Source organism: Dendrobates tinctorius, unplaced genomic scaffold (assembly GCF_039654945.1).
Source record: "Dendrobates tinctorius isolate UK_male_01 unplaced genomic scaffold, ASM3965494v1 ptg000257l, whole genome shotgun sequence".
In the NCBI taxonomy this organism is placed as follows: domain Eukaryota; kingdom Metazoa; phylum Chordata; class Amphibia; order Anura; family Dendrobatidae; genus Dendrobates; species Dendrobates tinctorius.
In genome coordinates, this window is record NW_027361924.1 from 4,576,003 (window position 1) to 4,603,651 (window position 27,649).

General features: G+C 46.7%; 1 protein-coding gene across 3 annotated transcripts in view; it reads left to right on the forward strand.

The window, feature by feature from the left end:
- The first annotated feature begins 4,992 nt into the window (after positions 1-4,992).
- Positions 4,993-27,649, forward strand: part of SREBF1 (sterol regulatory element binding transcription factor 1) — a 28,098-nt gene continuing 5,441 nt past the window's right edge. Inside the window, exons 1-19 of one of the 3 annotated variants that reach the window (XM_073558497.1) lie at positions 4,994-5,323; positions 13,015-13,446; positions 13,533-13,786; positions 13,874-13,993; positions 14,279-14,497; positions 14,586-14,700; positions 14,941-15,119; positions 15,255-15,453; positions 15,542-15,723; positions 15,962-16,223; positions 16,301-16,467; positions 16,559-16,727; positions 17,048-17,156; positions 18,296-18,405; positions 18,849-18,981; positions 19,102-19,264; positions 21,455-21,652; positions 21,742-21,853; positions 24,547-25,189. In XM_073558497.1, the coding sequence (XP_073414598.1) occupies positions 5,212-5,323; positions 13,015-13,446; positions 13,533-13,786; positions 13,874-13,993; positions 14,279-14,497; positions 14,586-14,700; positions 14,941-15,119; positions 15,255-15,453; positions 15,542-15,723; positions 15,962-16,223; positions 16,301-16,467; positions 16,559-16,727; positions 17,048-17,156; positions 18,296-18,405; positions 18,849-18,981; positions 19,102-19,264; positions 21,455-21,652; positions 21,742-21,853; positions 24,547-24,602 (3,291 nt within the window). In that variant the 5' untranslated portion in view covers positions 4,994-5,211 and the 3' untranslated portion in view covers positions 24,603-25,189. Of the gene's footprint in view, positions 5,324-8,424; positions 8,579-13,014; positions 13,447-13,532; positions 13,787-13,873; positions 13,994-14,278; positions 14,498-14,585; positions 14,701-14,940; positions 15,120-15,254; positions 15,454-15,541; positions 15,724-15,961; positions 16,224-16,300; positions 16,468-16,558; positions 16,728-17,047; positions 17,157-18,295; positions 18,406-18,848; positions 18,982-19,101; positions 19,265-21,454; positions 21,653-21,741; positions 21,854-24,546; positions 25,190-27,649 lie in introns of those variants that run through there. The other 2 variants (XM_073558495.1, XM_073558496.1) reach the window with 2 other exon arrangements.

The window sequence follows — 27,649 nt, forward strand, 5'->3', positions numbered from 1 at the left end:
CTTATGGACAGGGATTTAATTATGGCTAGGGTCAGTTTTAGGGCTAGGAACTGCGATAGGTCTAATCTTAGGGCTAGGGCCTGGGACTCGACTTGTCTTAGGGGTAGGAACTGGGATTGGTATAATGTTAGGGCTAGGGGCTGGGACAGGGTTAGTCTTGGGGTTATTAACTGGGACAGAGCAAATCTTAGGGCTAATGATTGGGACATGGATAGTCTTAGGGCTAGGGTCTGGGATAGGACTAGTCTTGGGTCAAGGGACTGGGATAGGGTTACGCCTATGTACCCTGATAGGGTTAGGGCTATGGACTGTGATAGTGTTAGGGCTATGGACTGGTTCAGAGCTCGTGTGAGTCCTGGAGCTAGACCCTGAATTATAGATTCGATCAGTATTAGGGCTAGGAATTCAAAGGTCTGGTCTTAGGGTTAGGGATAGTTTTAGGGACAGGTATAGTCTTTAAGAATCGGGAAAGGTTTAGTCTTGCGGACTGGGATAGGGTTAATCTTAGGGCTAGGGCCTGGGATACGACTAGTCTTAGGGCTAGGGTTAAGGTTAGGGCTAGTCTTAGGTCTAGGGACTGGGATAGGTTTAGGGCTAGGATTAAGCGTAGCGCTAGAGACTGTGATTAGGTTAGACTTAGCGTTAGGGATAGTTCAATGGTAGCACAATTGTTTCAGTAAAAGTGCAAAACACTTGTCTTGCCCCGGGCGCTGGTGACCCACACTTTACCCTTGATGTAACCCTATTAATAAGAGATAAGAAGCTAAAATAGTCCTACATGAGGTGTATGATAATTAATATTTCAAGGCCACGCCTCTAGGACTCTTCTGAAAAGACATCTTATTTTTCAAACGATCACAGGGGCGGAGCTCGCTTCATCACTGACACTTCACGTGGCTGTTTATTGGTCACAATGCCAGTTGGTCCAGCGGGGACCAGTCCTGGCAGCAGGGTCCCTTTAAGGGACATATTTTGCACCAGATGTTTCAGCATGAAATGCCTGGCATTCCGCAGAGCGCTGACCAGGTGCTCGCTGATAAGAGGAGGATATGTGGAATCATTGCACATGGCAGATGTTTTGCTTCCAGGTCATTATCTGATTATCAAGGTTATGTAAAGAATTTCTTGTTAACCATTAGCCGATACTGTGGACGCACGGATTTGTCTACTGTCTGCGGCGCCGGAGTACGACACGCCAGATTAAAGTTTATGAACCCGGAGTTGCATGTTCTTCGGTAAGTCAATGTCCCGCTACTTTCATCCTCTTTTAATCATCTCACTCTCATCTTCAGGACTTCTCCCGTGCTGCACCATGGCTCTGGAATTCTCTGCCCCAGAACATTAGACTCACTGCTGACCTCGGGACTTCTGCTGTGCTGCACCAATTTTTCGGGACTCGCTGCCCTAAATTATTAGACTCACTCCTGACCTCAGGACCTCACCCATGTTGCAATTATTCTCTGCAGCTCACTGCCAGAGAACATTAGGCTCACTTCAATGTGTAGGACTTATTTTTCTATACCCAATCTGTGAAACTCGATGCTCTCGGCCATTATTCACACTTCCATCTTTTTCCTGTGCTGTATCAGTTCTAGGAAACTCACTGCCATGCACCAATTGACCCAATACTCACTGCCCTAGACCATTTAAGATAACTTCTCCCTGCATATGACCTATTCGTCACAACTCATTGCCCCGAACCATTAGACCCACTAACATCTTCAGAACTCACTTGTATCCTTATTACAGTCTTCAGGACTTCTCTTGTGCTGCACCTGTTGTATCCTTTTTTACAATATTCAGAACTTCTCTTGTGCTGCATCTAGTCTGCCCTGGACCATTAAACTCATTCCCATTTTCAGGACTTCTTTGAAACTTTATCAGTTTGAAAGTCAATCCGATCTTTAGAACTTCTCTTGTGCTGCACCAATTACTTGGACTTTTAGACTGTGTGCCCATGTTGCGTTTTTTTAAGCGTTTTTGAAGCGTTTGTGCCAGATCAGACGCTTCAGAAATGCTTAAAATAAGCATCCCATTAATTTTAATGCATTTTGGCCTTTTTGTGCCAATTGATGCGTTTTTTTTCCGCATAGGAAACGCTTAGCGGCTAAAAACGCAGCATGCTCATTATTTTCTGCTTCAGTCCGCATTTTTAGCTGTTTCCTATTAGTCCACAAGACGAGCGGAAAAAAAACATCAAAAACGCGTGGGTTTTGTGCAAAAAAAGCGCAAAAAACGCACGTTTTCTGGGAAGAAGTCCGGTTTTGTATCAGTTTTAAAACGCTAACGTGGGCACATAGCCTTAGACTAACTTTCATCATTTGAACTTCTCCTCTCTTGTGCTGTAACGAGTCTCTGGAACTCACTGCCATGAACCATTATTCTTACTTTCATCTTTTTCCTTTTCTGTTCTAGGGATCTCACTGACCTGCACCATAAGACCTACCCTTGACCTTGGATTTCTCCTGTGCTGCACCCATTCTGTGGAACATCCCGCCATAGTAGATTTAAGATCTCTTCTTCCTGCTCAGGACCCATTGTTCCCAACTCATTGCCCCAAACCATTACTAGGCTCACTTCCATCTTCAGAACTTCTCCTGTGCTTTACGGATTCTGAGACACTCACTGCTCTGGACCATTAGACGTACTCTTGACCATGAATTTCTCTCATGCTGCTCCCATTCCCTTGAATTCACTACCATGGACCATTAGACTCACTCTTATTTTCAGGGCTTCTCTAGTGCTGCACATATTGTGTACCTGTTCTATACTTATGTCAATCTTCAGGACTTCACTAGTGCTACACCGAGTCTGCCCTGGACCATCAGACTCATTGCCATTTTCAGGACTTCACTTTCAGACACTTCAATTTTTTTACAACTTCTCCTGCGCTGCACCAATTATTTGGATTGATAAACTAACTACAGAATTGGTCCTACTCCTTACCCTTTGGCTGCACTCATTCTGTGTAACTCCCTCCAGGAACCATTAGACTCACTCCCATCTCTAGGACATGTCCTGTGCTGCACCAATTTTATAGACTAGTAGATTAACTTCTTTCCTTAGGACTTCTCTCGTGCTTCACCCATTCTGTGGCACTGCCTGCCCTGGACCATTAGACTTGCTTCTAACATTCACATTTTCCAGGCACAGATATTGCGGGTTTTTTTGGTGATGAAGGCCACGTATTATTGCTCAGTTTTCTGGACTCGTGATTTGTTTCTCTGGCATTTGATTTCAACTGACTGTGAAATAGGGAAAATGTCTTTGATTGCCCAATTTCACGTCATTGAATTAAGTCAGTGGGCAAAGCCATGTGGGTTTTTTTGCTTTCTTTCGGGTTAAGTGCCATTTTTTGTAGCATCAAGTCTGGCATCTGATGATCCAGAAATTCTAATAATCTGGCGTGTGCCAAAAATAGTCATATGGTGGAGTACAGGAAAGTGGAGGATCATGTAGGATCTCAGTATAGTGAATGCGAGTTTAGGGGGCCCCAAAATGTCCCTTTTGGCCCTGTGCAATAATTGGAGGCCCTGTTGAGATTTTGCATTGGACCAATGATCATCAACGTCCGTCACTGCATATAGAGCTTCAATTTTTGCCCATATTTCAAAACTTGTATTGATAGCAAAATACAAAAAAATACAAATATATATATATATTCTGTGAAATCAAACCGTCCACTTAGGAAGCAACACTGATTGACAATCAACTTCACATGCTGTTGTGCAAATGGAATAAACAGATGGAAATTATTGGCAATTATCAAGACACCCTCAATAAAGGAGTGGTTCTGCAGGTGGGGACCACAGACCACATCTCAGTACCAATGCTTTCTGGCTGATGAGGATGATCTGAGGGCCCAAAGTCCACAGATGGGGATTGTACTCACAGACCAACACCGTGCACGACGCTTAGCATTTGCCACAGAACACCAGAATTGGCAAATTCGCCATTGGCGCCCTGTGCTCTTCACAGATGAAAGCAGGTTCACACTGAGCTCATGTGACAGACGTGACTGGAGATGCCATGGAGAGGGATCTGCTGCCTGCAACATCCTTCAGCATGACCAGTTTGGCAGTGGGTCGGTAATGGTGCGGGGTGGCATTCCTTTGGAGGGCCGCATGGTGTTAGGCTGTGAGCACAACCCCCATCTGTGGACGTCGGGCACTCAGACCATCCTCATGCAGTCAGTTTCTAACCATTTGTGCAGACACATGCACATTTGTGGCCTGCTGGAGGTCATTTTGCAGAGCTCTGGCAGTGCTCCTCCTGTTCCTCCTTGCACAAAGGCTGAGGTAGCGGTCCTGCTGCTGGGTTGTTGCCCTCCTACGGCCCCCTCCACGTCTCCTGGTGTACTGGCCTGTCTCCTGGTAGCGCCTCCAGCCTCTGGACACTACTCTGACAGACACAGCAAACCTTCTTGCCACAGCTCACATTGATGTGCCATCCTGGATGAGCTGCACTACCTGAGCCACTTGTGTGGGTTGTAGAGTCTGTCTCATGCTACCACGAGTGTGAAAGCACAACCAACATTCAAAAGTGACCAAAACATCAGCCAGAAAGCATTGGTACTGAGATGTGGTCTGTGGTCCCCACCTGCAGGACCACTCCTTTACTGAGGGTGTCTTGATAATTGCCAATAATTTCCATCTGTTGTCTATTCCATTTGCACAACAGCATGTGAAATTGATTGTCAATCAGTGTTGCTTCCTAAGTGGACAGTTTGATTTCACAGAAGTTTGATTTACTTGGAGTTATATTCTGTTGTTTAAGTGTTGACTTTATTTTTTTGAGCAGTGTATATTATATGTCTCTATTGGCCTCTTGCAATGTGAGGGTTAACAAGCTGTCTGAACCTGCTGTATAAAGCCTCTGCTTTCAGTGCAGAGCAGAGGGGGAGTCCAGGATATTATGGGAGGAAGGAGGCTGGCACTGAATATGGGGGGAGGTGGCTGGGTGCTGGGGGTGTACTGGGCAGAGCCGGCACATTTCGGTGCCTCCTCCTGCTTCTGTTAGCTTCAAGCAGCTACAGTTTGCCTGAACTTCCTTGGTGCTTGTTGTAGTCGATAATATGGGGGGGCTTTTATATTAGACCCCCACTTTTACCTGCGACTTGTCAATTGCAAAGACTTCTATGGGAATAATGCCCATGCCTGGTAGCTTACAGAAATCCTAAGGACCTTTCCTAGAAGAAGCAGGACACCAAGTATGGAGATGAACAGCACTGCGTTTGACGAGAGCTCCTTGGACCACCTGGACCCCTCTCTGTCTCTACACGAGAGCAGTGAGATTGACACCGCCTTGCTGAGCGACATAGATGGTAGGTGACCCCCTGTGGCAAGCGTCATTGACAGGTGGCAACCCAGAGAGCGGAGCGCTGTGGCATCCCTGTGGTCTCTTGTTGTATTCTCTACCAGGTTGAACCAACGCGTTTTGAGCCATTTGCTATTTTAGCCGCACGACTTTCTCTTCCTATCCGAAATATCGGGTTCATTTCCATCGACTTCTATGGAGGGCAACTGTCGGTTAGGTAACGTTAAATTTGCATGTTTCGCCACGCATTATAGCGCTGACGCGTTTCAGGGCACCGCAAAAGTGTTGCTACCTGGGCTCATCATGGCGACTAAGGAGGGCAAAACTAGTTGTACATTCGCTCTGTCGAAGCTTGTAGTTCGCTGCGGGGGCATTTTTGGGACTTACGGAACAATGGAGGGTCAGAGGGTTCTGGGGCAAAGGGTGTATTTCTGGTTGTTTCATAGGGTTCGCCATGTGCCTATGTGGATTCCTAGTAGCTTCCTAGGGTTGCTGGCTGCGCTTCCTCCCCTTACGTGACGTCACGCAGGGTTACTGTCGGTCACTGTTCTAGTGCTGAGCTGTTTGTCAGCAGTGCTGTGAACGCAGTCGCCCGGGGCCGCGAAACAACGGGGGTCATAGTGATTCCCCTATAATAATTATTCATGTTTTTATGTAATCGTCCATGGAGAACAGTCAAGAGAAATGTTAATTTCTGTGACCCCCGTAGCGTCAGAATAATCTCATTTTGGTATACCGTAAATTAAAAATTCTGTAGACATCTTACATTTTGGGGTCGTTTCCTATTAAAACACATATTTCCTGCCCACGGGGGAAAAATAATGGCGTCGGTATAATTCCTCAGGACTAATAATACGATAGAAGGCAAATGCCTGAAAAAAAAAGAAATAAGCAAAATGGGGGCTGTCATGGCGGAAGGCTGTCCACCCTCATTCCCGCCATTCACCTACGTTCCCTATATATATACCCTACATGACAGCCCCCATTTCACTCTTCACCGAATTCATGTGGTCCAGTTCCTGTGTCGGATGTCGCCAATCGTATGGCGGTGACATTAATGAACGCAAATAGCGATCTGGTGAATTATTGGAAATTTTTGGAAATAGATCTGATATATCCATATAGAATCTGACGGACTCGGCATGGGGGAGCAAAATGGAGCCCTATAGATGTCCCACAAAGTATTTAGAGGGGGTGGGAACATATTTTGGGGGGGTAATTTGAAAGAGGTGTACTAAGAAAATTGTGGGTTTTTTAAACAATTCTGTGGTAAAAAATGTTAATTTTCAATGATTTTTGTTTTAGTTATTTGCATTTTTGGGGGAAAGTTGTGTGACGGCCAATATGGCCGCCAAGTCACCTGAGTGACGGCACATGTGAGAACCGTGTTCCTGGATCCACAATCAATGTTTTTTTTTTCAGTATTTGGAGCCTACGGTTCTTTTATGGTTCGGTTCAGTCAGTTTGTGCTGATTCGGGAGGTTTTGGCCGCACAATGCCCCCATGTTTATCTCGGGTACACATCACAAAGGGTAGGCCGAGCTCGCCCCTCCCAGGAGAACCTTCCAGAGGGGCTTTATCTCGCTGTGGAATTGTAAACATGGCGTATGTGGAAAGTCCTGAGAAGCAAAAGAGCTCAAATTGGTGTCAAGGTATGGCGGTACTATTATCGCCCCTTTGGGTCTCGGTGTAAAATCGGCACCCGTCAAGTGACTGCTGCCCTTATATGTGAAGGAGAAGGCCTTGATCATCGGATTGGGGGGGTCCCCAGAAAGGACAAATGGGGGTGAGTAAAAAAAAACAAAAAAAACGTCAAACTGGCTGAGAATGAACGGTTCACTTCCGTTAACTGTTACTTTCTGTGAAAGTTGGGTCATAACTCATATGGCTGCCCCTGTGGTTACCTCTGATTTTTGCCTCCTGACCCAATTTCATAAATTCTTTCCTAATCGGGTCACTCGGCACCGTCTGTGCCCCATATAGTCAAAATAAATATTTAGCAGCTAAAATGGTGGAAAGCAAATATCAGGGCACTGTCGACCACAGCGGGGTCAGACTAGTAGGGCGCTGACCTCCGCTTCTCTGAATATTGCGCGTTCTCGCTATATACCCGTGGTGGAGAGCTGGATTTTGTCATTTAAAGGGATACTTCCCATTTAGTAGAGAGTCCACCGCCACCTAGTATTAGACTCTGCAGTTTTAAATTGGGATACCGCCAGTGGCAAGAATTGTAAAGAAAAGTAAAGTTGGAAGGTAGGGAATGTTCTAGCCGAATATATAAACTTGCATATATTTTTAAGCAGATCTCTTAGATCTGATGAAGCCGGTATACTTGCAATGAAAAAAAAAACCTCCCACTTTAGAATGGCTGTTTAAGGCTATGTTCACACATTGTGTTATGGATTTAATTGCAGATCTGGCTGCGGATTTCACCCTTCTCCATTTCTAAGGGTTGAGTCGGGTGAAACCCGAAATGAAAACCCGCTTCGTGCTTTCATTTTCAGAATTTATTTTTTTTTAATGGAAAGGTTGAAAGGGATTTTGAAAAACCCATTTGTTTGTATCGTACTGCAAATGGATGTAGATTCTGCATCGTGTGAACTGGGCCTAACACTTATTGAACGTCTTTCTGCCTGATATTGAAATGAGCATTTTTTTTTTTCAGGACTTTCATAGTAAGTACACCAGTCTCATCAGGTTTTAAAGGATTGGTCTAATAATGTAATACCGCTTCTGGTGTCAGATCCGTTTTGTACGCTATAGCACTCAGGAATTCGGCGTTGTGAGCCAGTCTCGTAATGTCAGTGACACCGCGCAACCGCGTGGCCTTTTCTTGCGCAATTCTTGTATGTAGGTGACTTGTAGGCCTGTGAATGTCCTATAATAACCCGACACTCCGCTGAACGCTAGTAACCTTCAGAGACAAGGCTGGTTCCTCCTCAGTCGATGGCCAGCCTGGGCTGCTGCTTCCATCTTTCGCTGATTGGCCCTCCACAGTCACCTCATCTCACAGCTCTGATTCATTCTCCTTTCCCCATCAACTCCATCCACAAGAGGTGGAGCCGCTTCACGAAAAGGAGGAGGAAGAGGAGGGTGTGGGAAAAATGAAAAAAGAAAAAAAAAAAGCAATAGTCAAATGCACAGGACTCCTCCACACAGACCTTACAGGTGGAGCAGCATTTAGTGAAGCATCTCTTAGGTGTCTGCAAAGGGGAGCCTGGCTCTTCCCCGCTTCTCCAGCCCATGGAGTGCACTTTTGAAGGTACAGAATAGTCTAGAAAGTCTTTTTTGAAGTTTTACATTTAAAAAAAAATATATAATAATAATAAAAAAAAATTAGAAATGCCGTAATATGTAAAAATATATATAATTTTGCTTATACAAACATGTCAATGAGGTATACCGTGTAAAGATTTATTATTATACTTTATCTTACGATGTGCTTTATGCTTATTATAGTCATTTATGCTCCATTTTATTCCTAGGCTACTTAATATAACTGAGTGCGTGCAACTTATACATGGATGGAAATATTCTATATGTCATCAATGTACATAGTTCTGACCTGGATACAAGGACTTGGCTACAGTGGGTGCAGAGATAGTAGTCACACACGATCACCGGCTACAGTGGGTGCAGAGATAGTAGTTACACATGATCACCGGCTACAGTGGGTGCAGAGATAGTAGTCACACATGATCACCGGCTACAGTGGGTGCAGAGATAGTAGTCACACATGGTCACAGGCTACAGTGGGTGCAGAGACAGTAGTCACACATGATCACTGGCTACAGTGGGTGCAGAGATAGTAGTCACACATGGTCACCGGCTACAGTGGGTGCAGAGATAGTAGTCACACACGGTCACCGGCTACAGTGGGTGCAGAGATAGTAGTTACACATGATCACTGGCTACAGTGGGTGCAGAGATAGTAGTCACACATGATCACCGGCTACAGTGGGTGCAGAGATAGTAGTCACACATGGTCACAGGCTACAGTGGGTGCAGAGATAGTAGTCACACATGGTCACAGGCTACAGTGGGTGCAGAGACAGTAGTCACACATGATCACCGGCTACAGTGGGTGCAGAGATAGTAGTCACACATGATCACCGGCTACAGTGGGTGCAGAGATAGTAGTCACACATGGTCACAGGCTACAGTGGGTGCAGAGACAGTAGTCACACATGATCACTGGCTACAGTGGGTGCAGAGATAGTAGTCACACATGGTCACCGGCTACAGTGGGTGCAGAGATAGTAGTCACACACGGTCACCGGCTACAGTGGGTGCAGAGATAGTAGTCACACATGATCACTGGCTACAGTGGGTGCAGAGATAGTAGTCACACATGGACACTGGCTACAGTGGGTGCAGAGATAGTAGTTACACATGATCACCGGCTACAGTGGGTGCAGAGATAGTAGTCACACATGATCACCGGCTACAGTGGGTGCAGAGATAGTAGTCACACATGATCACCGGCTACAGTGGGGGCAGAGATAGTAGTCACACATGGTCACCGGCTACAGTGGGTGCAGCGATAGTAGTCACACATGATCACCGGCTACAGTGGGTGCAGGGATAGTAGTCACGCACGATCACCGGCTACAGTGGGTGCAGAGATAGTAGTCACACATGGACACTGGCTACAGTGGGTGCAGAGATAGTAGTCACACATGATCACCGGCTACAGTGGGGGCAGAGATAGTAGTCACACATGATCACCGGCTACAGTGGGTGCAGAGATAGTAGTCACACATGATCACCGGCTACAGTGGGTGCAGAGATAGTAGTCACACACGGTCACCGGCTACAGTGGGTGCAGAGATAGTAGTCACACACGATCACTGGCTACAGTGGGTGCAGAGATAGTAGTCACACATGGACACTGGCTACAGTGGGTGCAGAGATAGTAGCCACACATGATCACTGGCTACAGTGGGTGCAGAGATAGTAGTCACACATGATCACCGGCTACAGTGGGTGCAGAGATAGTAGTCACACATGATCACCGGCTACAGTGGGGGCAGAGATAGTAGTCACACATGGTCACCGGCTACAGTGGGTGCAGCGATAGTAGTCACACATGATCACCGGCTACAGTGGGTGCAGGGATAGTAGTCACGCACGATCACCGGCTACAGTGGGTGCAGAGATAGTAGTCACACATGGTCACCGGCTACAGTGGGGGCAGAGATAGTAGTCACACATGATCACCGGCTACAGTGGGTGCAGAGATAGTAGTCACACATGATCACCGGCTACAGTGGGTGCAGAGATAGTAGTCACACACGGTCACCGGCTACAGTGGGTGCAGAGATAGTAGTCACACACGATCACCGGCTACAGTGGGTGCAGAGATAGTAGTCACACACGATCACCGGCTACAGTGGGTGCAGGGATAGTAGTCACACACGATCACTGGCTACAGTGGGTGCAGAGATAGTAGTCACACACGGTCACCGGCTACAGTGGGTGCAGAGATAGTAGTCACACACGATCACCGGCTACAGTGGGTGCAGAGACAGTAGTCACACACGATCACCGGCTACAGTGGGTGCAGAGACAGTAGTCACACACGGTCACCGGCTACAGTGGGTGCAGAGATAGTAGTCACACACGGTCACCGGCTACAGTGGGTGCAGAGATAGTAGTCACACACGGTCACCGGCTACAGTGGGTGCAGAGATAGTAGTCACACACGATCACTGGCTACAGTGGGTGCAGGGATAGTAGTCACACACGATCACCGGCTACAGTGGGTGCAGAGATAGCAGTCACACATGATCACCGGCTACAGTGGGTGCAGAGATAGTAGTCACACATGATCACCGGCTACAGTGGGTGCAGAGATAGTAGTCACACATGATCACCGGCTACAGTGGGTGCAGGGATAGTAGTCACACATGATCACCGGCTACAGTGGGTGCAGAGATAGTAGTCACACATGATCACCGGCTACAGTGGGTGCAGAGATAGTAGTCACACATGGTCACAGGCTACAGTGGGTGCAGAGATAGTAGTCACACATGATCACCGGCTACAGTGGGTGCAGAGATAGTAGTCACACATGGTCACAGGCTACAGTGGGTGCAGAGATAGTAGTCACACATGATCACCGGCTACAGTGGGGGCAGAGATAGTAGTTACACATGATCACCGGCTACAGTGGGTGCAGAGATAGTAGTCACACATGGTCACAGGCTACAGTGGGTGCAGAGATAGTAGTCACACATGATCACCGGCTACAATGGGTGCAGAGATAGTAGTCACACATGATCACCGGCTACAGTGGGTGCAGAGATAGTAGTCACACATGGTCACAGGCTACAGTGGGTGCAGAGATAGTAGTCACACATGGTCACAGGCTACAGTGGGTGCAGAGATAGTAGTCACACATGGTCACAGGCTACAGTGGGTGCAGAGATAGTAGTCACACATGGTCACAGGCTACAGTGGGTGCAGAGATAGTAGTCACACATGGTCACAGGCTACAGTGGGTGCAGAGATAGTAGTCACACATGATCACCGGCTACAATGGGTGCAGAGATAGTAGTCACACATGATCACCGGCTACAGTGGGTGCAGAGATAGTAGTCACTCATGGTCACAGGCTACAGTGGGTGCAGGGATAGTAGTCACACATGATCACCGGCTACAGTGGGTGCAGAGATAGTAGTCACACATGATCACCGGCTACAGTGGGTGCAGAGATAGTAGTCACACATGATCATTAATTACAGTGGATACAAAATTAGTACTTGCACCCAATCCCCGGCTGCAGTGGGTGCAGAGGTAGTCGCACCCAATTCCCGGCTGCAGTGGGTGCAGAGGTAGTCGCACCCAATCCCCGGCTGCAGTGCGTGCAGAGGTAGTCGCACCCAATTCCCGGCTGCAGTGGGTGCAGAGGTAGTCGCACCCAATCCCCGGCTGCAGTGCGTGCAGAGGTAGTCGCACCCAATTCCCGGCTGCAGTGGGTGCAGAGGTAGTCGCACCCAATCCCCGGCTGCAGTGGGTGCAGAGGTAGTCGCACCCAATTCCCGGCTGCAGTGGGTGCAGAGGTAGTCGCACCCAATCCCCGGCTGCAGTGGGGTGCCGAGTACTTGTACCCATTATTGCCTCATGGTAGTTGGGGTTCTTGTTACAGATTTTTCTGTAGGGCACCAGAACTTCAAGGTTCTGCCTCTTTCTGGATATAAGAGATTTTATTGACTTGATCCTTTCATAAAAGATATTTTGACCTCAACATATTCTATACACATTTTATAATCCCTCTTTTCCTTGCTGGGGAAACACAATCACTCTCCTGACAGTAAAACCACAAACAGACAGAAAGATTAGTGTTTTTTTTTTCTTTTCATAGCAACCAACCAGATTCCAGTTCTCATTTTAAAATTGCTAGTTTGGAAATGACACCTGTGTTCTGATTGGTTGCTATGGGTAGCTACTCTGGTAGTCTGGTTTAGGTTTTGACACAAGGCCGCAATGTATTATTATAGTGTTTACTTTACCATCCGTTGTCCAGAATTGCTACTTTCTCTCTATTCCATGATTGTAAGCGCGCAAACAGCCATCTCTGTGGTAAAATAAGTCAGATGGTTGTGTCTATGGCCAGTACTCTTCCTTTCCTACAAAATGGCTGCCGGGATATATGGAATCTGCTGTCAATTCAGGCATTTCTATTTTTCTCTCTAGATATGCTTCAGCTCATCCACAATCAAGACAATGACTTCTCCGGGTTTTTTGATAGTCCCTTTGGGCCGGTCAGCACTCCTAGCCAGGACGGTGCCCCTAATGTGGACCTTGCTGGCGGCGCAGCACTCAGCTCCCTGGAGGGATTACTGGCGGCGCCCACAAACTCAACCCCCATGAAGTTGTTCCCTCATTCAGTACCCAGTTCCCAAAGTCCGTCTATTGCGCCCCAACCGCAGGACAATCTCGCACAGCAGCTGAAGCTTGGGGTACAAAGTTTGGCCAAGGATGAGCCCATGCAGACCTGCCCCTCTACACCGCACGCTCAGAGCAAAGTGCAAGCGGCACCGGTGCCACAGCCAATGCAGGGCATGACGTTCGGGAAGAACTTGGTGCAGCCTCAGTATAACACCCAGCCGGTGACTGGATATGCAGGTAATCATGGAGGTAGCCTGCTGCAGGAAAAAACGAGATCAATGAGGCTTCCTCCATGACTGATAAAGCGTTTTATTTTGCTGCAGCGCAAAGTCCTCCGTCTCAGCCGCCGCTGCAGACCGTTGCCAGTCAATCCTTGCAAAGTGTTGTAAGCCAGCCTGTTCAGACTGTGGTGACCCAGGCCCCGGTCCTGCCGACTGTGGCAGCGCAACCACTGCAGACGCCCTGTACGCCCCATATCACGCAACCCCTCACCATCCACACTCAGAGTCTATCTCCCCAATTCCTGACCACCACCGCCAGTACGGCTTCCATAACCTCACAAATCCAGCAGGTTCCAGTAAGTGAGTCTTCTCATCCCCCCCCATGCTCCCATTGATGGTGGTCCGACAGTGCATATTACTACTAATATGACTTCTTTTGACAGGTTCTCCTCCAGCCTCATTTCATCAAAGCCGAGTCTCTGCTGCTTACTGCTGTGAAGACGGACGCAACGGGGATGAAAACCACACCGACCACCATACAGACCACCCCACTGCAAATGCCGGTGCGTGGCTCAGTCTTCCCCAGAGTCCCTGTCTGCATGTAAAAACATCCACCAAAAAAAAATCCATGTAGATTAACACAGTGAAAACTAGACTGGGAAGTGGGGGATGCAGCTGCAGGTACAGCTGGAAGGATGGGGAAAAACCCTAGGAAAAGGTGTTAATAGGACCGGAGCCTGTGAGCACTGCTTCTTTTACCTATTACCGGTTTATGTAAACGTAAATTAGTAGATGGGACTGGGGTACGCAAGACCCTCATTTATTTATTGATGCTTTCCTTACTTTAGGCCCTGGTGAGCGGTGGGACCATTCTAGCCACCGTGCCGGTGATGATGGACACCGACAAGCTGCCGATCAACCGTTTAAATGCCAACGGCAAGATGGCCATGCTGAACGGCAAGGGTGAGAAACGTACCGCGCACAATGCCATTGAGAAGCGTTACAGGTCTTCCATCAACGACAAAATTATCGAACTCAAAGATCTTGTGTCGGGAACAGAGGCAAAGGTACATGACAAATTTCAAAAATTCAGTTTGGTTGTTCTGGACTTTGGTTTTTGGAGTTTTTCAGTTTTTTTGCCTTTTCATTTTACAGCTGAATAAGTCGGCCATTTTGAAGAAGGCCATCGACTACATTCGTTATCTGCAGCAAAGCAACGTAAAGCTGAAGCAGGAGAACATGATGCTGAAAATGGCCGCACAGAAAAACAGTAAGGAAGGCTTAGTTTTATATGACAGTCCGTTATTACGGACGGTTCATACGGTGCAGCCATTTATTTATTTTTTTAAACTGGTGTGTTCACAAATCCGAGGAGGGGGATGAAGCTGCAGTACTTTTCTCTGTGGCACAGCGTGCTATGAGAGGGGAGGAAGAGAGGCTTGTGATCGAGCTCTTCATAGGTTTCATAGTTAATTGCCTTTTCGGTAACACCTTTCTTGCTCCATTGCAGATACTTTAAAAGATCTTGTTGCCGGCACTGGGGTTAATATTGGTGGAATGAAAGCGGAAATGATGGACGTCCTAACACCACCTCCGTCAGATGTAGGGTCCCCATCGCACACCGGCAGCCCCCTGTCTCAGTGTAACAGTGACTCGGAGCCAGACAGTCCCTTCTGCGATGAAGCCAAGGTGATCGTCTAAGTTCCCCAAAATAATAATAGGGGGTGGAGTTGTAGATATGATATTTGGGGTATAATTGTTTGGGGTGTACCTGACATCATCCCGCAGACAGCTCATCAGTCCATTATACATGTCATGCTTTAGGTACAAGTCAAGGAAGAGATCCCCTCTCCCCCTGGTACCGGCATGCTGGACCGCTCGCGTATGGCTCTCTGCGTTTTCGTCTTCCTCTGCCTCTCCTTCAATCCCTTGTCCTTCTTGATGGGAGGATCCAGCAATTCGGAGGCCTCTGGAAGTCCCTCTTATCATGGTAGTGGAAGAAGTATGTTGGGAGTAAGCGCAGGTAAGTTGTGAAGAGTTTGGCGCGTGGCCGCGATTACCCCCGCTGGATGGTCGATTATTCTGTACGTGATTCTTTGCTCTGCTCACAGAGACGTCTTCATGGTTGAGCTGGTTTAACCCTTCTGCTCTCCTCTGGCCCATAAACCTCATCATTGTTCTGGCCGTGTTCATCCGACTTTTCATCTACGGCGAGCCCGTCACCCGTCTGCACTCCGACTCCTCTGTCATGTTCTGGTGTCATCGGAAACAAGCTGACGTCGATCTGTCTCGGGTATGATGAACTTGGCGTAACAATCTGCAGGTTTTCTTATCATGTCTGTTTCCCACCAGGATCATTTTCTAGATCTCTGCTTTCTGTTAGTGAATGGAAAAACCTGAGCAGATCGTGTCACGACTGACTCTTTACTGGAGGATGCTTATATTCATTGACAGCAAGCAGACACATTAAAAAAAATAAACAGGAATTTCCATGCTGAAAAAAAACATTTTTTGGTTTCTCCTTTTTCCAGGGTGACTTTGCTCAGGCCTCACTCCATCTGTGGAAAGCCCTAAAAGCTCTAGGGAGACCCCTCCCCACCTCCAACTTCGATCTTGTCTGCAGCCTTACGTGGAGCATCATCCGCTACGTATTACAGCGACTTTGGGTGGGCCGCTGGCTGGCAGGACGGGCTGGGGGCTTCCGCAGAGACCATCAGTTAAAAGATGACGTACGCAAAAGCTGCAGAGAGGCCGCCCTTGTCTACCATCGCTTGCACCAGCTGCACATGACAGGTATATGGGGTGGTCTACATGGGTGTGTATGGTTATTAATGGGGGGTCCTGTTGAATCATCCTGTGTTTTCTAATAGGGAAGCATGCGGGAGGTCACCTCTCGGCGATCAATATGGCCCTCAGTGCTGTCAATCTAGCGGACTGTGCAGGGAACACCCTCTCGGTGGCAACGCTGGCAGAGATCTACGTGGGCGCCGCATTGAGAGTTAAAGCAAGTCTGCACCGGCGCTTCCATTTCTTAGCGGTAAGGGGGTCGAAATCATATAGGGGGTACATACATGTCCGGTGCATTGCTGTCCACTGGGGTCTAATCCTATCTCCCCGTCTCTTCCCAGCGCTTCTTCCTCTGCAGTGCCCGCCAGGTGTGCTTGGCGCAGAGCGTGAGCATCCCGCCCGCAATGCAGTGGCTGTGCCATCCTCTAGGACATCGTTTTTTTGTAGATGGTGACTGGAGTGTCAGGAGCTCCCCGCGGGACACAGTGTACAGCACAGCGGGCAGTGCAGGTGCACACATTTACACTTCCCTTTAGCTGAAAATTGATGACCGTCTGTAACCTCATTTTTAAGATCAGAGATAGTAAATTGAACAAGCCCCGCACATGTTAGCGGGTAACGTGCAATGAGTTTTTTGTTTTATTCACTGCCTGCAAGCAGAGATCTGGTGAGGAATTGATAGGCTTCGCAATACTAGAAAGACCCCTGATTTAAAAGCGAGGTGTGCATGCTAGATGATGCTTTTCCTGAAGCAGCGGGATACTTTTAGATTTGTTTTTGGGGGAGGATTTGCTCTGATTTGTGTTTATTTTTTCTCTTGGTGCTGGCAGTGGACCCTCTCGCTCAGGTGACTCAGGCTTTCCGTGAACATCTCCTGGAGAAAGCGCTGTATTGTGTAGCCCAGCCAGAACAAAGCAAACCGCTGACGGAAGGCGAGGGGTGAGTCCATAGGCTGCGCTGCACATCTATCTGTATATGCACTGCTCAAAAAAGAGCAAAACTAAAGACGAATCAGTCCAGAAGGATAGGGAGAGAGGAATTATCTGTGACCACGTTCCCTTTTTGGGTGGTTATCTTGTTGTTCCTCTCATGTGAACGTGTTGTTACTTTGATTTGCACCAAAGCAGGTAAAATTGATTAATAGTCGCTTGGCTTGCACCTATATAAATATATCCGTTGCAAAGTTATGCCTTTTTGTAATATGCTTCATAACCTTATTTTACTTCATTCTCCTCCAAATACCATTCTTCTTTAGAAGCTGCCTCTAACTGCTGCTCAGCAAGATACATACACTCCTTTCAAACAGTCGCTGTACGGGACTTTCCCTCTCTCTTAATACAGGTGTTGAATCTCAGGGAATTTCGGAGAGGGAAAGTCTTGTACACCAACTGTTTGTATAGAGTGGGGCCCCGCGTGCTTCCGGTGTCGGCGTTCAGTGGAAGCGCTGACCATAGCGGTGGATACGGACAGCGCATTAACAGTAAGGATAGGGCACTTCCGGTTGGCGCTATATAAATATATGCTAGTCGCCCCCTCTCTTCATGCCTCCTGAGGAAGGAGCTTGGCGCTCCGAAACGTGCGTCGGGGTGGGCTGATGGTCCTCCACTTGTGCATCAACCAGATACTTTACCGTGACTATTTATGCATGGCTGCTTGTTTATGGTATTAACCGTTTAGCTATGTGACCACTTGCTTTGCTATACTGCAGCCTGTACTATACATCATTATGGTTATGTGTCAGTATGCTGATGCGGGGTGGTGGTTCCTGATGCCCGTTGGTTGATGTGTAACCATTAAGCATGTGCATTGTTCCCCTCTCTTACCACTGTACCCATTAATTTTTATATTTTGTATTAAATAGAGTATATTTTTTATGAGACCTTATGACTGCTTGTCAGTTGTTTCTTAGCATGTTTGTATAGAGTGTACAGATTTTGCTGAGCAGCAGTTAAAAGCCGCTTCTAAAGGAGCATGAACTGTGTATCGATACGGTACTACAGTTTGTTTATTTGTGAGAAAATGAAGCAAAATAAGGTATATATATCCACTTACATCAGTTGTACTTCCCGTCTTTGTAGTGAGTTCTCAGATGCGCTGGAATATCTACAGCTTCTGAATGGTTGCTCAGATGCCGCCGCTGTCACCAATCACACCTTCTCCATCAGTTCCAGTATGGCCACTGTCACAGGTGAGCTCAGCACATATACAATAACGGTACTGTAAGGCTGCATTCACACGTTGCGGCAAAAAAAACCATACATTAATTTTACAGCAATTGTGGGGAAAAAAAGCACCACGGATGCAACGTGTGAACGCAGCCTAAAGATGAGTTCAAACTAAACTGACAAATTGCTTAATAAGAGAAGCTGACAGAATAGTGCACTCCTTTACTTATGTCTTTCAATGGATTGTACCAGGAATGGTCAAGTTGCAAATTCAAGTCCCCTTATGGGACTAGAAAAAAAAGGGCAAAAATATTAAAAAAATAACAAAACATAAGTTTGATATTACCGTATTTTTCCAATTTGTCACGTAAATAAACATACAGTATTTGGCTTCACCCAGAGCTAGAATTGCTTGTCTCACAGAATTGAACTTTTTTTTTAATTAATTCATTATTTTCCGGCACAGGGACAGATCCGGTGGCCAAGTGGTGGGCTTCCATCATTATTGTGGCTATTAACTGGCTGCAAGGAGATGACGAGGCAGCGCAGAGGTTGTACCCGGTGGTGGAGTACATCCCGAAATCACTTCATACCTCAGAGTAAGTGTTAGAGGTTAAAGCCCAAATATTCCCTATGGATTTGGGTTGTACACGATGTCGCGCGTCGGGGCCTCTCTCTCCATCACACATGTAATCCCATATGATTGCTTTCCTCTATAGAAACATGTTGCCCAGAGCTGCTCTGTACACGTTCAGAGCGGTGCGGACGCTGTTTGGGAAGCAGGACAGCACGCAGGTCAGCCTGGGCCAGTGTGAGAAGGCCAGCGGCTACCTCAGAGAGAGCCTGAACGCCAGTCCTTCCAACAACGCCAACGTGGATAAGGTGAGCGGCGAAACCTTCACCGGTGCACAACTCCGAGCGTGTGATGGGGCCGCCGATCGCTGCGGCTGTGGTGCATTGTAGTTGCATTGCATTTTCTATTCTCTATGTGCAATGTATCTGCAGTGCAATACAGAGGCAGCGTCTGACCTCCGACCCCTGACTGACCGCGCCGATGATGTAAGTGGTCACTACCGAGCCTGGGATAAGTACAGGCATACGTCCTGGGGAATCTATAGGAACAATTACTCATTACACCTATTCACCTACAAGAAAGTAAGACTGACCGACATCAGCTAACAGAATAACGCAAATGTGAACAGGTACAAGCAGCTGTGCCTGAATATTATGCAAAGCAAAGAATACAGCAGCCACTGAGTGCGACAAGACATGTGCCAACATTGAATATATGAAATCTGCCATACAGACTGCACTTATATACCGCATTACTGCCATACAGACTGTACTTATATACCGCATTACTGCCATACAGACTGTACTTATATACCGCATTACTGCCATATAGACTGTACTTATATACCGCATTACTGCCATATAGACTGTACTTATATACTGCATTACTGTCATATAGACTGTACTTATATACCGCATTACTGCCATATAGACTGTACTTATATACCACATTACTGCCATATAGACTGTACTTATATACCGCATTACTGCCATATAGACTGTACTTATATACCGCATTACTGCCATATAGACTGTACTTACATACCGCATTACTGCCATATAGACTGTACTTACATACCTCATTACCGCCATATAGACTGTACTTACATACAGCATTACCGCCATATAGACTGTACTTACATACCACATTACTGCCATATAGACTGTACTTATATACCGCATTACTGCCATATAGACTGCACTTATATACCGCATTACTGCCATATAGACTGTACTTATATACCGCATTACTGCCATATAGACTGTACTTATATACCGCATTACTGCCATATAGACTGTACTTATATACCGCATTACTGCCATATAGACTGTACTTATATACCGCATTACTGCCATATAGACTGTACTTATATACCGCATTACTGCCATATAGACTGTACTTATATATCGCATTACTGCCATATAGACTGTACTTATATACTTCATTACCGCCATATAGACTGTACTTATATACAGCATTACTGCCATATAGACTGTACTTATATACAGCATTACTGCCATATAGACTGTACTTATATACCGCATTACTGCCATATAGACTGTACTTATATACAGCATTACCGCCATATAGACTATACTTACATACCGCATTACTGCCATATAGACTGTACTTACGTACCGCATTACTGCCATATAGACTGTACTTACATACCGCATTACTGCCATATAGACTGTACTTACATACCGCATTACTGCCATATAGACTGTACTTATATACCGCATTACTGCCATATAGACTATACTTATATACCGCATTACTGCCATATAGACTATACTTATATACCACATTACTGCCATATAGACTGTACTTATATACCGCATTACTGCCATATAGACTATACTTATATACCGCATTACTGCCATATAGACTGTACTTATATACCACATTACTGCCATATAGACTGTACTTATATACCGCATTACTGCCATATAGACTATACTTATATACCGCATTACTGCCATATAGACTGTACTTATATACCACATTACTGCCATATAGACTATACTTATATACCGCATTACTGCCATATAGACTATACTTATATACCGCATTACTGCCATATAGACTGTACTTATATACCGCATTACTGCCATATAGACTGTACTTATATACCGCATTACTGCCATATAGACTGTACTTATATACCACATTACTGCCATATAGACTGTACTTATATACCGCATTACTGCCATATAGACTATACTTATATACCGCATTACTGCCATATAGACTGTACTTATATACCGCATTACTGCCATATAGACTGTACTTATATACCGCATTACTGCCATATAGACTGTACTTATATACCGCATTACTGCCATATAGACTGTACTTATATACTACATGCCGCCGTCTACCTACCCTCTGATGTTGTCTCCCCGTCCCCAGAGCCTCATTGGCAGATGGGTGATTGCTGTGATCGCTCTCTGGCGGTCCTTTTCTTACAGACGTGGTCTCCCTCTTTCTCGCCTCAGGCGGTGCAGTTCCTCATATGCGACCTTCTCCTGGTGACCAGGACTAATATCTGGCAGCAGCAGCAACAGCTGCAGAACTCTGCGGGGCAGCAGCCGGGTCACACGCACCCCGCGTCCCCCCAGGAGCTCAGGGGGTTCCAGCTAGATCTGAGCAGTTTGCGAAGATTAGCACAATCCTTCCGGCCCGCCATGCGCAGGGTGAGTTCCCCCTCATCAGTGCCATCATTGGTCCCGTTCACTATCCAGGGAGACGTCTCTTAAACCTCGGCTCTTCTGTGATCTCTTAGGTCTTTCTTCATGAAGCCACAGCTCGGCTCATGGCGGGCGCCAGTCCAACCAGGACACATCAGCTGCTGGACCGGAGCCTTCGTAGGAGGGTAGCTCCATCCAGTAAAGAAGGTAGGTAATCCTCTTTATATGGACCCTGTGGCATCGGGGGCAGCAGTGGCATGACCATTGGTTGAGAGCCATGCCACGCTGATGCCACCGGAGCGCTACTGTATAAAAAATTGGTGCAATCAATGTCAACCAATCAGATATTTGATTGCATTTTGAAACCGGATGTTTTATTTGTGCCGTTATTTTTTATACTTCCTCCTGATTAACCCTCTCTGACTTGACCAATGATAAGCGGTCCCGTCAGCTGTGCCACGGACCCATGTACTGAATGGGTTAATGAGAAGGACCCTAAAGATGCATGATAACAGAGAGGCAATGCAGATCAATTACGTCTTTGGAAATGGAAACATTTAAAGAAGGGGAGTGTTTGTTTTTTGAGGGGGTCTTAAATGTTTCCTGGCGGAGGAGAATCTGCGCAGTAACCCTGCTTGATGACACGTAGTGCATGGGTATTAACCAGAAGAACTAATGGCGGTGGATCGCTGCTCATTGTGGATATGGGGGCAGCCATGTTTTTACAGTGCTGAACCCATTACTATGCTTGTCACCGGTAAATTAATCTAGAATTGAAGCATGGATGCAATCAGTACTAGGAAACTTTTTTTGAACCGTGATGCGTTGTAGCAAGACTCTGCACTGGAACGTCTCGACATCTCTGAACTCGGATACTTCCGCTCCACCCGCCGTTACCCTGTACAATAGATGTCGGCAGTTTGACCGAAATGTAAACTTAGGCTGTGTGCCCACGTAGCGATTTTTATGCGTTTCCGCGGTGTTTTTTAATGCACAATTCTGCTGCGGAAACACTTAAAATAAGCGTTCCATGCATTTGTAATAGAACACGCACATGTTGTGCCAATGGTGCGGAATCGCTTAGCGGTAAAAAACGCAGCATGTTCATTAATTAATACCATCAATTATGTGAGCAAAAACGCATGGGAAAACGCTTGATAATCGCGTCAAAAACGCGTGTCAAAAAGCGCATGTGATTTCCCTGGCAAGGGCATGTGTTTCTGCTCAGAAAAAAAATCGCTTGAAAATCGCTACGCGGGCACATAGCCTTAAAGGGATTTCACTGGGAAAATTGAAAGGTTGCAAACCGCCTCCCAGCAAACATGCACACTCACCTCAGCCGAGCGTGCATATGTTCTGTATGCGGAGAGGGGAGAAAGCAGCTGCCAGATTCCTCTGCTTACCTCCGGGGAGAACAAAAGAATCAGACATGCTCAAATCAAAACTGCCTGATCCTTCTCTATCCCTCTCCGAAATAGCTGGGTCTGGGGTATTTCCATCTCGTTGATTAATTTATTGATCGGAGATTCATGCTGCCTAAATTACGGGCTGCGTTACTGCTTGCACTCCCAGCGCTCAGAGGAACATACTATGAAAAAACGGCTGAGGACCATCTTGTGTCTCAGATGACAGGTCCCCATCGGATTTTCCCTGCTTTGCTCCCCGGACTGTGGCATCTCTTCCTGTCAACCTAGAGTCGCAAGATGGGAAGAAGCTCTCCCAACAAAGGACGTACTGATCGGTGTACGGAGCCGGCTCCGATCACTGCTGTGAACCCACTAAATGCTGCTGTCAATCTCCGACAGCAGCATGTAAGCTCAAGTTGTGCCATCGTCACCCCACTCTGACGCAATGGCAGCTTTAGAACTGCTGAAGGGCCCCTGTCACTGCCATCTTGGTACTCCTGTGAAATTCATCTACAGGCTTGGCTTCATAGCAGACCATGGTGGTATCGTGGTATGTAGCACAAGCGATCAAACAATCGCCGGTTGCCTAACAGACAATCCCTGCGTGTGTTGCAGCCATCGAACATACGCGAGACATGCAGGCGCGGAGTACACCAAAGTCACTTGATTAGCACCCGAGCATGCTCAGATGACACCTTATCCGAGCACATTCACTCATCACTACTTCAAGTCTATAAAAGGTAACGAAAATATTAAGTGAAAAATATATATATATTTTGAAAAAATAAAAATATAAAATTTGTTCTGAAAAATAATTCAATCCCTTTTCCCTCTTTAATAGTAAATAACTAAAAAAAAAAGAAAATCATATTTGGTATTCCCACATCTGTAAAAGTCTGATCTGTCAAATTCTAAAATGAATTATCCCATACAGTAAAGACAAAAAAAAAAAGTCATCAAAACTCCAGAATTTCCGATTTTCAGTTATCAAAATTGGCGCAAAATACGCAATAAAAATTAATCAAAACATCTTGGTTGCCTTAAAATAGTAAAATAAATAAATCCGTCATTTCGCCACGCAAAAAAAAAAAAGCAAACCCCCCACACATGCCAGAAATGTAGAGTATATCCAAGGAGTCCAACAATGTTGAGACGATGAGACCACCGGCGGGATCCGTGTCTGCTTTACATTCATGGCGTATCCCATAGATATACCATTAATGAATGAAATGGGAAAACTTTCAGCTGACGTGTATGGAGAGCTTAAAGGGGTTGTCCACCTTTGGGGGGCAAATTGCGCAGAGGCGGGGGGCCATGCTGGGAAACTTGATGCCACATCATGGGATTTGCCTTTCTCCATGGATACTGATTGGATCCATTATTGGGTGGGATTTCCCCCATGTATATGATCATGCATGTGCGGCGCGGTACTGGTTATGGGGGCAGATGTGTGTGGTGCAGTTAATGCTGAAGCTGCTTCTCTTTCATTTACAGATTTAGCGCGGCTTGTCAGCTGCAGCGTGACCCTCCCGACCCTGCCCTGTCAGTAAATGTCCTTGTACTTGGCGGGGGTCCTACAATTCTGCCCTTTGTGGCGTGGCGAACATGTGGGAGCAGAGAACGAGCGGCGTCTGTGCAGGAAGTCGACACGGAAGGGACTTTTTTTTTCTTAGTAGAAGAGAAACACTTATTTCAATATCTTCAGTTTTTATGGTTTTTCTTTTTAATGTCTGGCTGCGATGCAGCGTACACCCCCCGAAAACTCGGAAAATGACTATTTGTATGGGACAGACTGAACCAACTCGCTGGTACGGAGCGGCCATTTTCCCGTCCCAGGACCAGAGTGGGTGGAGCATGACAGAGATTCAACCGCTAGTGCGTCAGGCCCCGCCCCCTCCAGGTCCTACACTAGGCCCAACGCTGGGGATCGGTTTTACCCTTTAAGTTTTTTTTTTCTCCTCGGCTATTTAATGTTGCCATTGTGACCTGAAGAAGAGGCGATCGTCCAAGCTCGGAAGCTTTTTTTCACATTCATACTTTGTGTTTAATGGAGGCCGACACCATGTTAGAGTGCTTGTAAATATATATTATATATCTGGAGTTTGTCCTTTTTATTAAATCATTTTCAAATGAAGAATCATTGACTGCAGCCGCCTCTCTGGGATTATGACGCGAAAAAAAAAAAAATGTGTGTGTGTGTATGTATATATATATACTGTATGTGTACATCACTGCCGGGAGGGTGCAGGTGTTGCCCATAGCAGCCAATCACATCACTGCTCTCATTTTCCAGTCTGCACCAATGAAATAACAGCTGATTGGTCCATAGCAACCAATCAGCTGCGATTTCTTTGTTGAACTCTGGTTGCCATGGAAGCGTGGAGCGATCGTGTGGCGCCCGTGTTTGGCTGCAGCGGTCCTGCCGGGGCGGCACAATGGCCTCTTGGGGGAATTCACACTAATTTTCCAAAATACAGTATTTATCAAGATCTCGGCTTCCTGTCATTCGATGGAAATATTTAGTCACGTTAATTTGAAAGTTATCACTCTCAGCCCCGGAATTCTGTGGACGCATGTGGTTCCCGCAGTCTAAAAACCCAAAGCTGATATTTACTTCCACTGAAATCATAATTGTCCCAGAGTCACACATTACAATGAATGCAACCTGTGTCTTCTCATGAGCTGACATGTGCTAAAATATGGCACTGACACTGGGGGTACAGGATAATGACGCTGGGGGTACAGGATAATGACGCTGGGGGTACAGGATAATGACGCTGGGGGTACAGGATAACGACGCTGGGGTACGGGATAATGACACTGGGGGTACAGGATAATGACGCTGACACTCGGGGTACAGGATAATGACGCTGACACTGGGGGTACAGGATAATGACGCTGGGGGTACAGGATAATGACACTCGGGGTACAGGATAATGACGCTGACACTGGGGTACAGGATAATGACGCTGACACTCGGGGTACAGGATAATGACCCTGACACTGGGGGTACAGGATAATGACGCTGACACTCGGGGTACAGGATAATGACCCTGACACTCGGGGTACAGGATAATGACCCTGACACTCGGGGTACAGGATAATGACCCTGACACTCGGGGTACAGGATAATGACGCTGACACTCGGGGTACAGGATAATGACGCTGACACTCGAGGTACAGGATAATGACGCTGACACTGGGGTACAGGATAATGACGCTGACACTGGGGGTACAGGATAATGACACTGACACTGGGGGTACAGGATGTCACTGACACTCGGGGTACAGGATAATGACACTGACACTGGGGGTACAGGATGTCACTGACACTCTGGGTACAGGATAATGTCACGGACACTCGGAGTACAGGATAATGACACTTGGGACACAGGATAATGACACTGACACTTGGGGTACAGGATAGTGATGCTGACACTTGGGGTACAGGATAATGACACTGGGGTACAGGATAATGTCACTGACAATCGGGGTACAGGATAATTATACTGACACTCGGGGTACAGGATAATGACACTGACACTCGGGGTACAGGATAATGACACTGACACTTGGGGAACAGGATAATGATGCTGACACTTGGGGTACAGGATAATGACACTGACACTTGGGGTACAGGATAATGACACTGACACTGGGGGTACAGGATAATGACACTGACCCTTGGGGGAACAGGATAATGATACTGATATTTGGGGAACAGGATAATGACACTGACACTTGGGGTACAGGATAATGATACTTGGGGTACAGGATAATGACACTGACACTCGGGGTACAGGATAATGACACTGACACTTGGGGTACAGGATAATGACACTGGGGTACAGGATAATGACACTGGGGTACAGGATAATGTCACTGACAATCGGGGTACAGGATAATTATACTGACACTCGGGGTACAGGATAATGACACTGACACTCGGGGTACAGAATAATGACACTGACACTCGGGGTACAGAATAATGACACTGACACTTGGGGAACAGGATAATGATGCTGACACTTGGGGTACAGGATAATGACACTGACACTTGGGGTACAGGATAATGACACTGACACTGGGGGTACAGGATAATGACACTGACCCTTGGGGGAACAGGATAATGATACTGATATTTGGGGTACAGGATAATGATACTTGGGGTACAGGATAATGACACTGACACTCGGGGTACAGGATAATGACGCTGACACTCGGGGTACAGGATAATGACGCTGACACTGGGGTACAGGATAATGACGCTGACACTGGGGGTACAGGATAATGACGCTGACACTGGGGGTACAGGATAATGACACTGACACTGGGGGTACAGGATGTCACTGACACTCGGGGTACAGGATAATGACACTGACACTGGGGGTACAGGATGTCACTGACACTCGGAGTACAGGATAATGACACTGACACTGGGGGTACAGGATGTCACTGACACTCTGGGTACAGGATAATGTCACGGACACTCGGAGTACAGGATAATGACACTGACACTTGGGGTACAGGATAATGACACTGGGGTACAGGATAATGTCACTGACAATCGGGGTACAGGATGATGACACTGACACTC